The sequence below is a fragment of the Syzygium oleosum genome, unplaced genomic scaffold, assembly GCF_021117445.2.
Source record: "Syzygium oleosum isolate NSW1041296 unplaced genomic scaffold, Sole_v2.1 Sole_v2.36, whole genome shotgun sequence".
NCBI lineage: Eukaryota > Viridiplantae > Streptophyta > Magnoliopsida > Myrtales > Myrtaceae > Syzygium > Syzygium oleosum.
The window spans coordinates 1,902,722-1,914,688 of record NW_026607520.1 but is presented as its reverse complement, the minus strand read 5'-3'; the positions used below and the strand labels follow the sequence as shown (position 1 = coordinate 1,914,688).

General features: G+C 42.4%; 2 protein-coding genes across 2 annotated transcripts; both read left to right on the top strand.

Annotated features, from left to right (window-relative positions):
• The first annotated feature begins 279 nt into the window (after positions 1-279).
• LOC115664460 (60S ribosomal protein L22-2-like) lies at positions 280-2,071 on the top strand. The gene is made up of 3 exons (XM_030586389.2): positions 280-408; positions 495-783; positions 1,764-2,071. The coding sequence occupies exons 2-3, from the start codon at positions 521-523 to the stop codon at positions 1,906-1,908; spliced, it is 408 nt and encodes a 135-aa protein (XP_030442249.1). The 5' UTR covers positions 280-408; positions 495-520; the 3' UTR covers positions 1,909-2,071.
• Positions 2,072-8,831: 6,760 nt separating this feature from the next.
• LOC115680410 (late embryogenesis abundant protein Lea5-A-like) lies at positions 8,832-9,762 on the top strand. Its single transcript, XM_030604214.2, has 2 exons — positions 8,832-9,130; positions 9,394-9,762. The coding sequence occupies exons 1-2, from the start codon at positions 9,054-9,056 to the stop codon at positions 9,635-9,637; spliced, it is 321 nt and encodes a 106-aa protein (XP_030460074.1). The 5' UTR covers positions 8,832-9,053; the 3' UTR covers positions 9,638-9,762.
• Positions 9,763-11,967: the final 2,205 nt, after the last annotated feature.

Below are 11,967 nucleotides of genomic sequence, written 5' to 3'. Positions count from 1 at the left end.
AGGGCATTTATCGAGAAAGACCAGCCCTAGCGAAGCTGGACCCTACTCGAATATTCGTAAAAATGAAAATTATGAACAGGTTTGGGCAATAATTTAGACCCAACTTCGTGAAAATAAACTTTGTCGCCCATTTTTTCTATTTTTACTTTTTTAACCCAAAATTGATGGAACGGATAATATACACCTTTTTTTTTTTTGGTCAAAACGGAAAATAAAGAAATACCAAAAAAAAAAAAGAGCTGGGCCATGAGGTGGCAAGTGCCATGATAGTGTTCAAGAAGCCCACAGGCCCAAGCACATCTCCATCGGGCGACTTTAAATCTTGCAAACCCTAATTCTTCCTCCTCCTCCTTCTTCTTCATCTTCGCCCATCTCCGCCGCGCACCCAAGAAACCCTAGAATCACCAGGTTCCTCTCTCTTCTCTCTTCTCTCTTCTCTCTCTCTTTCTTGGTCTCCTATGGCTAACGCCGGTTTCTTGATTTTGCATCGGCAGCGATTGAATCCATCGGCCGGCGAGCGATGAGGAAGGCAGGGAGCGCGGCGGCGGCGGCGGCGGCGGCGGCGGGAGGGGGCGCGAAGGCCGGGAAGAAGAAGGGCGTGGGCTTCGTGATCGACTGCGCGAAGCCGGTGGAGGACAAGATCATGGACATCGCCTCCCTCGAGAAGTTCCTCCAGGAGCGCATCAAGGTCGACGGCAAGGCCGGCGCCCTCGGCGACGCCGTCTCCGTCGCCCGCGACAAGTCCAAGATCACCGTCACCTCCGACTCCAACTTCTCCAAGAGGTGATCTTTTCTTTCTCCCCTCTTATCATTTGGATGACTTCAGGCGATGTGATATGACATTGGAGATAAATTTTTTTAGCTTAATTTATGTGAGGCTGTTTCACTTCAACGAGTGATGGGGATCTGTTTTTCCTCGTTAGAGCATGTCTTGCGTCCATAATCTGGTTAGAGCGAGTACCTTAGAACATTGGAAGCGAAGTGATCTTGCTTGTTATGGGGCTGTTTGGATGTGTTTGAATTGCTTGTGTTTTAAATTATTAGATTTCGTGCCCATGGAGGTTAGATGAAATCAATGGAAGCTGATCGTTTGAATGGGGGACGTGGGGCGGTGGTCTTGGATACCTTGATGTGCAATTTGAGTATTGCAGTGGTAGTTGGCTTCTTTGGTTGGATGGTTCCTCAATGCTTGCCACTACCTGCTATTGAATTTTCCGAATTACTAGATCTTGTATCTAGTCATGGAATGGCTTTTTAATTGATTTGTCTTGTGAAATGGTCGGCAAATGAAGGGTGTCGCATGTTGTTGAACGTAAGTTGCTAAAAATGGTATTTTGGGACAGAAATTTGATAGTGTTGTTTCCTTGTTTGCAATGTACCAACAATGTAAATAAAAAAATGGCCTTGCCCATAAAAATTTGACCCTGATTTTTTGTTTTGTTGTTGACTGTTCAATCAGTTCTTGTTTTGCCGAGCTTTTGGGCTCCCTGTTATGCTCATCGAGGTGTTGGGATTCGTTGGGATTTAGTAATGCAGCTCATATCACCGATCACTTTCCTTTTAGCGTGATTGTTGTACCCTTAACTTGGTTTATGTTGGTGTTGCCTTTAATGACTGGCTCTTGTACTGCTTTTGTTGCATATCCCATCTACTAAATCTACTTCACATCCCTTAGTTGTTTTCATGTATCTGCAGAACTTCTTGTACCTTTTTATGAAAGTATCTTACTTGCTTGTTGCTTGTTCAACTGTCCAATTTTTCAGGTACCTCAAGTACTTGACAAAGAAGTATTTGAAGAAGCACAATGTCCGGGATTGGCTTCGGGTGATTGCTTCCAACAAGGACCGTAATGTTTATGAGCTTAGGTACTTTAACATCGCTGAGAACGAGGGTGAGGAAGAAGATTAAGATTCCACATCGGGTAGTTGTTTTGCGGTTCTATGTCCTCTCTATGTCGTGAGAACATTTTTGACATCTTAGTTTATATTCAACTAGCATTGGTTTTGATGATTTACTTGTAGACGAATCATTCATCTTTTTTGTTTGTATGGGTATGTTTCTCTCTTTACAATGTGAGTTCAATGACCCTGTGGGGGGGATCTGCTTTTCATTCATCATTTTATGGTGGTTAATGTCATTGTTGTTCCCTAAGTTTTGTTAGCAAATCAAAACCGCCCCTCTACCTTATTGAAAATGTCATCGGTCATCCCGTGAATGGTGTGGTGACGGAATTTGCTGACGTGGCGCTAACGGAACAATCGGAGCATATGAGGATTGGATGCATAGTCAAATAAGTAGCAAACAACAAAATCTCTAAAGACTGTAAGCCGAGAGTCCTGAAACTCTATAGAATAGAAAACTCAAAAGGCCAGAAGACCTTGGCGCACAAGCCGAGTGGAGTGACAAAAAAGAGAAAGGCCCAACTCACGTTACATCAAGATGTCGTTCACAAATAGGAAAGGATATTTAGCTTTGTTTTGATAAATTTGTGATGAAACTAATATTCTTTTAAAGTGGGTAATAACTTGAATTTTTTGGACGGCAAAAGGACATTATTAGTGCCATAACTTGTGTACGGAGATCACTTTGGTGCTATAACTTTTTTTTGGATCACTTTGATGCCAATTTTTTTGAAAAACGATCACTTTAGTGTCAATACTGACATAGCTTGCCGGAAATCCTACGTGGTGCTGACATGGCTCGCCGGAGAGGTCCAGTCAGCATTAAAAATAAAAAACGACGCCGTTTAGTTTGCTGACGTATACTTTTTTGGAAAAATAAAATTTATATTATATTTATTTATATTAAAAAAAAAAATCAAATATTGCAGCAGCGGCGCCCTCGCCGCTGTTGCTGCCACCCCACCACCGCCGGGAAGGGCCGGCAGTGGTGGGCGGAGTGGTTGGCGAGGGTCGCCGGCCCCTGGCCGGGGCCCGGCAACCCTCGCCGAGAGGAAGCAATTGCCTTTGCTGGCAAGGCGAGGCCTCACCGTTGCGACCCAAGCGATGGTGACGTCGACCTCGCCAGATCTGGCGAAGCTCGCCCCGCCAGCCACCGGCGAGCTTCGCCAGATCTGGCGAGGTCGACCTCGCCGTCGCCTAGGTCACGACGGTGAGGTCTCGCCTCGCTAGATCTGGCGAAGCTCGCCCCGCCGGCCACCGGCGAGCTTCGCTAGATTTGGCGAGGCTGACCTCGCCGTCGCCTAGGTCACGACGGCGAGGTCTCGCCTTGCCAGATCTGGCAAAGCTCGCCCCGCTGGCCACCGGCAAGCTTCGCCAGATCTGGCAAGGCCGACCTCGCCGTCGCCTAGGTCACAACGGCGAGGTCTCGCCTTACTAGATCTGGCGAAGCTCGCCCCGCTGGCCACCGGCAAGCTTCGCCAGATCTGGCGAGGCCGACCTCGCCGTCGCCTGGGTCACGACGGCGAGGTCTCGCCTTGCTAGATCTGGCGAAGCTCGCCCCGTTGGCCACCGGCAAGCTTCGCCAGATCTGGCGAGGCCGACCTCGCCGTCGCCTGGGTCACGACGGCGAGGTCTCGCCTCGCCTTCGCCCCGGTTGAGGCGACGGCGAGGTCGGCCTCGCCTTTGCTGGGCGAGGCGACCTCACCCAATCAGGGGCCGGCGAGGGCAAGCCTCGCCGGTGGCCGGCGGGGTGAGCTTCGCCAGAGGACCTTGCCGGCCCTCCCCTTTGGCCGGTCGCCGGAGCGGCGACCGAGGAAAAGTTAGGAAAAAAAAATATTAAAAAATTCGAAAAAAAATCACATAATTTTCACGTGTACAAGTCAGACCATTTTTTTTAAATATAAATGTCACATCGGCTTTTTGGCCGGAGTCACTAAAGTGATATATTTTCCTCCGATTTGGCACTAAAGTGATCCGAAAAAAAGTTATGACACCAAAGTGATCTTTGTACACAACTTATGGCACTTCTAGTGTCCTTTTGCCTTTTTTGGACAGTTGGAAATTAGATTTTTATCCTTTATAGTGATCTCCGTACACAACTTATGGCACTTCTAGTGTCCTTTTACCTTTTTTGGACAGTTGGAAATTAGATTTTTATCCTTTATAGTATCTCATAATAAGTCATTAGTGTATGCAAATTTTCAATGAATATATGATGTCACCAAAATAAAAAGAGAGTCAATGGTGAATTGCAATCATACCATATATACCCAAGTAAATTTTTTCTCAAGTCATAAATAATTACTCGTTATTATTCCTTATATTTCACAATTAGAAGATTGCATCTAGACCTATCAAAATGAGTCATGAACCCATTTCTTATTTTTAATGGATTGGGTTGTTATATGGGTTAGTTCTTCATGGGCCATAAATGAGTTTAATATGGATGTTAAATGAATTCACAATTTATTTGACCCAACTCAATGTTGACTCTTCGCTCTTTCTTAATCTCACGTTCGCTTATTTCGAGCTTTCACCTTAATTTGTGTATGAGTTTTCTAATTTTGGTTAAATATAGAAGTTTTTTATCAATATGGATAGGGTCATGTATGGGTTAGATCAACCTAACTCGACCCACCTGTTTGACAAGTCTAATTGCAACGCGTATCTCTTATGTTTAAAGTTTTTTATTATTAAAAGTTCCTAAAAGTACATCCTAGAAGTTCTTATGTCGAGAAATTTGAAATTTCTGGTTGGGCCACAGCCTATGCATGTAAATGTAAACTGTTTTGAAAATTGGGGCCTGAGTATAATTTATAGAAAGTTGGGGGGCCAGGGCCCCTCAACTCGCAATTCAGAAAATTGATCAGAGAAAGTTGTCTCCAAATTTTTCTCGTTTAATTAGAGATGGAGGAAAAAAAATTAGAAATGGAAGGAAAATAGCCCACATCGTGAATCGAACCCCCTAGTCTGTTTTTTCTTTGATTGGATTTCATAAAAATTGGGGGAGAAGGAGCAATGCAAATAGTGAGTGTATAACAATCCTGTTCCTTCTCAATTTCCTTTGACACGAAAGTATCAGTAAAAAAATATGGAAAAATTATACTTTTCATCTATGTTACTTTTCTAATCTAAGTCCCTGCATTTTTAATTTGTTTGATAAGATCCTACTTTTATAAATTTTCTAATCAAATCCTTCCGACACTAAATTCAACTGATCTGGCCATCCGACTACGCCAAAGTATAATGCGGATAAGAATATTTGGATGCCCACATGTCATGTATGAAAATTTAAGCCCACAAAACATCGGAATACAAGTGGATAAAATATAGCTGATGTGGATGTCCGGGCGGACGTTCACATTGGAAAAATGTTATCCACATCACGCTATGACGTTGTCCGACGGGCACGTCAGCTGGAATTAGTCGGATTTGATGTCAAAGGAATCTAATTAGAAATCTTATGAAAGCAAAGGGGCTTGATTAAATAAATTAATTATACAAGGGTTTCATCTGGAAAATGCCTAAGAAGTGTGGGAATTTAAAGTAGAAATATTCCAAAAATATGTTCTCATTTCATTTAGGAACATAACATGACAATTGTCAATTCTTGTTTGCAGTGTACTTTTTCTATGATTACTAAGCAATGAATTGAAACAATCTCTCTCTTTTTTTTTGCCAAAATTGAAATACTCGTATCGTTCTCTCTTTCCAAAAAGGCGACCATGACAGACACGGATGTTACATAAGAAAGCCAGAATCAACCCTACTTTGTTCTAGCCACGAGTGAAGTCAAGGTCCGTTTATTTTGCGAAAAATATTTTGTTTTTCTTATTTTTTTTATTATGGTTTAAAAATATCAAATTATTTGTTATTTCTTTTTTCTTTTTTCTTTCTTTTTCTTTTTGCTTCTTCCTTGGCTAATTGCTGTAGGGGTGAGCAAGACAGACCGTCCGCCCGGTTGTTTCTAGGAGTGCCGGTCCAGTTGCTGGTTCATAAAAGTGGAACCAGTGTCCAGACGACCAACCGAAGTGGACCGGACAGACTATTTCTTCAAAAATTTAAGGAAAGAGAGCGGTATAAATGGTCTTACTGATTTGCTTCGCTCCCATTAGTGCTTAAATCTCTCACCCTCTTTATTTTTATTCATAGTTTCCTTTTATTACTCCCTATTGACCGACCTTACCCATTATCTTCCCAAGAGAATATCCCTTTTTGTATGCTTTTTTACTCACAACCAGATTCCCTTGCCAATTTGTTGCCAAAATAAAATGGAGACAATCTCATTTGCTTCCCTCTTCGATCACTGCCGCATTTGTTGCCCCTTTTTACATAGTCAAGAGGAATCAATTCCTTTGATCATGCTAGCCGAAATTTGCCGGAGAAAAGCACGAAAGATTTCTCTGATTGATTGGTTGGACATTTTTTTCTTTTTGCCAGAGAAAAGCTGAAATCTCTTGCCCTTTTGCTTTTTTAATTTCATCTTCATGTTATACGTGTGACCGGTTCCATTGGACTGGACTGAAATCGGATCCGATCAAAAACCAATCACTCCTAGGTCGCTGGCTTTAGGCAAGGCTTGATGTCGTCTGTGGCCGATTGCCGACCCCAACGGGGGCGGCAACTGGCCAAGGAAGAAAAATATACATAAAAATAAAATTAATTAAAATTTAAAAAAAATGCGATTTTTTTTTATAATTTTCCCTATCAGATTTTCTTTATCAAACGACTAAAAATACTTTCCACGTCTTTTTTAGATTTTAGCCAAACACCAAAAAATGAAATCAAATTACTTTCGAAAAGTATTTTCTAGAAATGATACATTTTTCATGAAATAAATAGGCTCTATAAGAAAATACTAATAATAACTAGTAGTTTACCGAGCCACTAGTAGTAGCTCGATCTTGGCTCGGTGAACTAATTCAGATCGATTCACCCGATTTCAAGTCGAGCTAAGGTCAAGTCATTCGAGTATTCCATCAAGTCGAGCTCCGGCTCCCATATACTCAACTCGATAGGTTCGCGACCTTGATCGAATTTCTATTAATTTTTCCAAAAACATATTTCATAATTATAAAATTCCTCACAATTACATTATATACCCAGGTACATATAACATGCGTGGGGAACTATTTATTCGAATGGCGCTCCAATCGAGCTTCGAGTGCATCGACCTTCCGGCACGAGGCTAGCGCAGCCACGTGTCCGTATTTCCTTCCCACGTGCCGTTAGCGTGGAGACGGATGCAGCCAGCCACGTGTCCGAGTCTCAGCGAATGGGCGGTGCCGAAACCAAATTTTGGAAAATTGGGCTTTACGTTTTCCCATTGGCCGGAGCGCCTCGTGATGCGATCGGGACCGTCCGATGTGCGGTCGCCGCCTCCGCTATCCAACGGTGGGCCTTCGCTGGTGTGGACGGGACGTTGCGATCTCAATCTGGCCGCGCATCTCGACGGCTACGACGCCGCAATCTCCCACGAGTCGCCTAAGAACGCGTGCCGTCCACTGATTAAGGTTTGCCGCACCTTAATCATTCTTTTGTTTGACCCTTCATCAATTTTCCATTGCGTCCATGATTGGAGATATGCCTTTGATCGACGATTCTTACCAATAATTATGGATTTTATTTGATAATTCTATTAAATCTATGTATCTCTTAAGATTGCAAGTGTATCTCTATCTTAATTATCTTGATCAATAATTATTACCTTCAATAGTCATCTTATAAAGCCTATAAACAGGCTGATGCTCTCTTCATTATACGTATTAAAATACGCGGAAAATTCTACAATTCACTTTTCACATTATTCTTAACTATATTTATTCTAATTAAGTTTATATGGAGGCGACGTATTTTATTTTATTTTGTTGAAAAAGAAGTTATTGAAGTAGTGTAACTAATTAGTTTTCAATTATCTACGGTCGCCCCGAACATATTATCATTTCCTATACAAAACACTTTTGGAACTATTTAGGATTTTTAATCTAGACATGTTTTGATTTTCATGATGTCTCGTGTCACATACGCATGAATAGGTTGAGTAGCTTATAATCTAGCTCAGTAGCCTCTAAACTTTGGCTCTTTTGGAAGTCGCGCACTAAGTTCTATAAGCTTTCTACCCACCTTGTGTGCTTGAGTGGACTTCCACTATACTTATTAAAATGTGTTATAAGCCCATTTTTTAACTCATATTTGATGGATTGAGTTGCTATATGAGTTAATTATATACAGTAAATATAGCATAAATGTGTTTACAATGGTAAAATCGAAAATAATATGGATATTAAATTAGTTCACAACTTACTTAGATACAACATATCTCTATTTATGACTCTCTCTTCACTTTCTCTCACCCTCACTCAATTTCGCGCCCGCTTACTCCACCCTCTCACTGCAATTTCGTGCAAAATTTTTAGCAATTCAGACATGGATTACTAGATTTGTATTGCATGGAAATTGATCAATTTGGATCGGGCCATTTTCGACCCGATCCAAACACGAATCTGACCCACCCGTTTGACAGGTCTAGCTTCTACCGATAAGTTTTGCTCACACCTCTATCTTCTCTCATCCTCACTTCGTTTGTTAAGAAAGAATTTGATCTTCGCAAGAACAAGTCTATACGAAGTTACTTCGCGCCCGACGGAAGAATTCACACGCGCCAAATAAATAAATAAAAAAATACACGACACCCAATTTTGAATTGGACTACCAAAAGTCATGTTGAGTACGCAAGATAAAGAAAACTTCGACCTTAATTTCAGTTGTTCTCGGTAATATCTTTGAAAAGCAGTTCTTTATATTATCTTCGACATCCACGTGAATCTTAGGGTCGCTTGGCAAGAACGTCAAAAGAAGAGGCAAACGTCACCAACAAAAACCACTTTCTCTTCTTTCTAGAAGGGCCCCCGACTTCCTTCCCTCCCATCCTCGTATAAAAGCCACCCACCCAGAAACCCTAGTTTCAGACTCCCACAACGCCACCTTTCACCCCCCAGTTCTGCCTGCGCCTGCTGCAGAGAAGCTCTCTTCTTCGTCTTCTTCCCTCTTGGGTTCCAAGAAGACGAGCTTCCTCTGCAGCAGCAGCATCACCACCACCACCCCACGACACAGTCCTATCTCGCTTTCTATACATACAAATAAAGAACGGATATGGCTCGCTCTCTCGCCTCCTTCTCCAAGTTCGTCCCCGCTTCGATCGCGGCTGAGCTCTCCACCGCCGTTGCTCGGTGAGTGTTTTATTCCGCCGTCCTTGTTGACATCAGTACAGAGGACGTGATCCGATATGTGTCCGCGTGCATGTTGTCGTGTGATGGGAACTGAATGATGCCAAAGAAGATGATCGGTTCGGACAAAGGTGTTAACTGATATTGCGATTGCGTATGTAAAGAAAAAGCGAGTTTGATTAATTTGAATCGGTGAGGCCCGGCGAGTGTGCAACGTATATAGTTCCTCAAATCTCTTTGACGTTGTTTGATGAATTCGTTCGCAGGCGGGGCTTCGCGGCGTCGGCACCGGGCGCGGCGGCTGCCGGGTTCGGTAGGGGAGGGTCCAGGGTAGGCCTCGTGGGGAAAGTGGAGGAGATGGCCGCAATGAAGGAGCAGTCCGGTGGGGCCTCATCGGCGTGGGCGCCGGACCCAGTGACAGGGTACTACAGGCCGGTGAATCACGCGGCGGAGATCGATGCGGCGGAGCTCCGGGCGATGCTTCTCAATCACAAAGTCAGGACTCAGTAGAGGGAGGAACGGAGGGCTTGAGAGGAGTTTGGGTTTGCGGTCGTTTTGTGTCGAAACGTTTCTTTCGGTTGTCGTTTCATGTGTCGTTTTCTCCATGGTTGAAAGGTGGCATTATCCAAAAGTTTGACTCTCTCTCTCTCCCTCTGTATTGATTTAAACGCTTAAATCATGTTGGAGTTGAATCCTCTCTTCTCATCTAAAAGCAAAAGGTGCCTTTCTTTTCCTTTTATTGAAAAGATTGTTCAAACTTTAGAAAATTGAGAAGAAATTTATATGTGAATCTAAGTATGCACATTTGAATATGAAAAGTTTAGAGAGTTTCGAATCTAAAAAAGTCGAAACGCGCAAGTTGCTGATATGTAAAAATTAGAAGTCAATTTAAACAACTTGGTAACTTTATTAGCCAAATTCAATTAATACATCAAATGATTTAGATGCAGCATAGAAATCTAAAATCAAAATATCTTTTGACTCTAAATATCATTTTAAATAGGTGGAGGGATATATATAATAGCATATAAAATTTATTGTGTCAAACGATATGAGGCAATATTTCAACATGAATATATATTTATGTTTACATGTATTATTCCAATGAAGTGCAGACGTGGCACATGAACAGTTGGCCACGTGCACCTCACAAAATTTGTAAGTATGTCAATCGTACAATGAAATTGACAGTTCAATGTAATAGGTAATCGAAATCAATGGATACCCACATTGCATAATCCGCTTGAGTGAGTTTAAGAATAATCGGTGCAAAATTTTTCAGACGAAATGACATCTCTTGGTGCTAAATGTATCGTCAATCTCAATCGACCACATGCACCTCGGAAAATTAGTGGGATTCTACTCAAAGTATGTCAATTATACAAAGAAATTGACAGTTCAATGTAATAGGTAATCGAAATCATTGAATACCTACATTGCATAATCAACTTGAGTGAGTTTAAGAATAGTCGGCGCAAAATTTTCTAGATAAAATGACATCTCTTGGTACTAAATGTAATGTCAATCTGAATCTCATCCAATAATAATAAAGATGTGCAAAAAAATCGAAAACCACCCTAATCGGATCGAACCGATCAGTTCTAGGTTATTTTTATGGGAACTGAATGGTTTTTGGGTGAAATCGCTCACCTGGACCACCTGAACAGAATCGATACACACGCATATATTTTTAATTTTTAAGTTTTCAAAATCAAAACCCTAATTCCCTCATCTCACTCTCGGTCCCAAAACTCTAAACTCTATCGCCTCTCATCTCGCTCTCAATCTCAACTCAGTCGTGCCTTCGCCCGTTCCTCACAATCATGGCCTTGCCTCGCCTCCCTCTCTCACTCTCACTCTCACTCTCTCGCCTCATCTCGCTCTCAGCCTCAACTCAGTTGTGCCTCCACCTGTCCCTCACAATCATGGCCGCGCCTCGCCTCGCCTCCCTCTCTCACCCTCGCTCTCTGTCGCCTCCAGCCTCGTCGCTCCCTCTCCTATAAGTTCAAAACGCTGCTTCACCTCTTCAATTCCCAAATTAGCCTCTTTTTTATCTCCTCTCTCTCTCTTGATCTCTCGACTTGCACCCTCGTTTTTATCATCAGGTTATTGCCCCTCTCTCTCTCTCTCTCTCTCTCTCTCTAGAGCTTAATAGAGTGTCCGGGCTTTTGATTTGATGGCTAAAATGCTGCAAATGTTGGATTTCTCGGCTTGCTCGATGGGTTCGTCTATTATTGGTTAATTTACTTAACCTCTATATCGGATCTAAGGCTGTTAGGGTCCTTTCTTTTGTTGAGGTCGTTTTGGTGCTTCTGTTTCTGTGTTCTCTATAGTTTTAAGATGATTCGTTGGGATATAAGTAGTGTTGTTTACTGAAAGTTTCAAATCGTTCAATTTCTTCATTTTTGCTAGACCTATCAACTGGGTCCAAAACCCATTTATGAACCCATGTTTGTTTATATGGGTCGTTAATGGGTCACACCCTATTTCTCAGATCATCATAATAGGTTTTAAAAATAAGCAGGCCTAAATATATGTGTCATAAATATTATAATTTGAACCCATTTACAACTCATTTATCAATTCATTTTCTTTTCGTAAATGGGTTACTTCTTTATGATCTGCTCTCCCCCTATTCGCTTCCACGAATTAGCGCAGCCACCACCATTGCTATCGCCAACTCCGCGCCGCCCATCTGTCGCTCGTCCGACACTGCTCGCAAACCCTAAACCTACAACTCCGCCACCACCGCCTTGACTCCCGCCACTGGCGTGTGCTCACGAAGTTTGCTCCTCCAATTACGATCGAGTCCCTACTCGACGAATCAAGTCTTGTAGCTC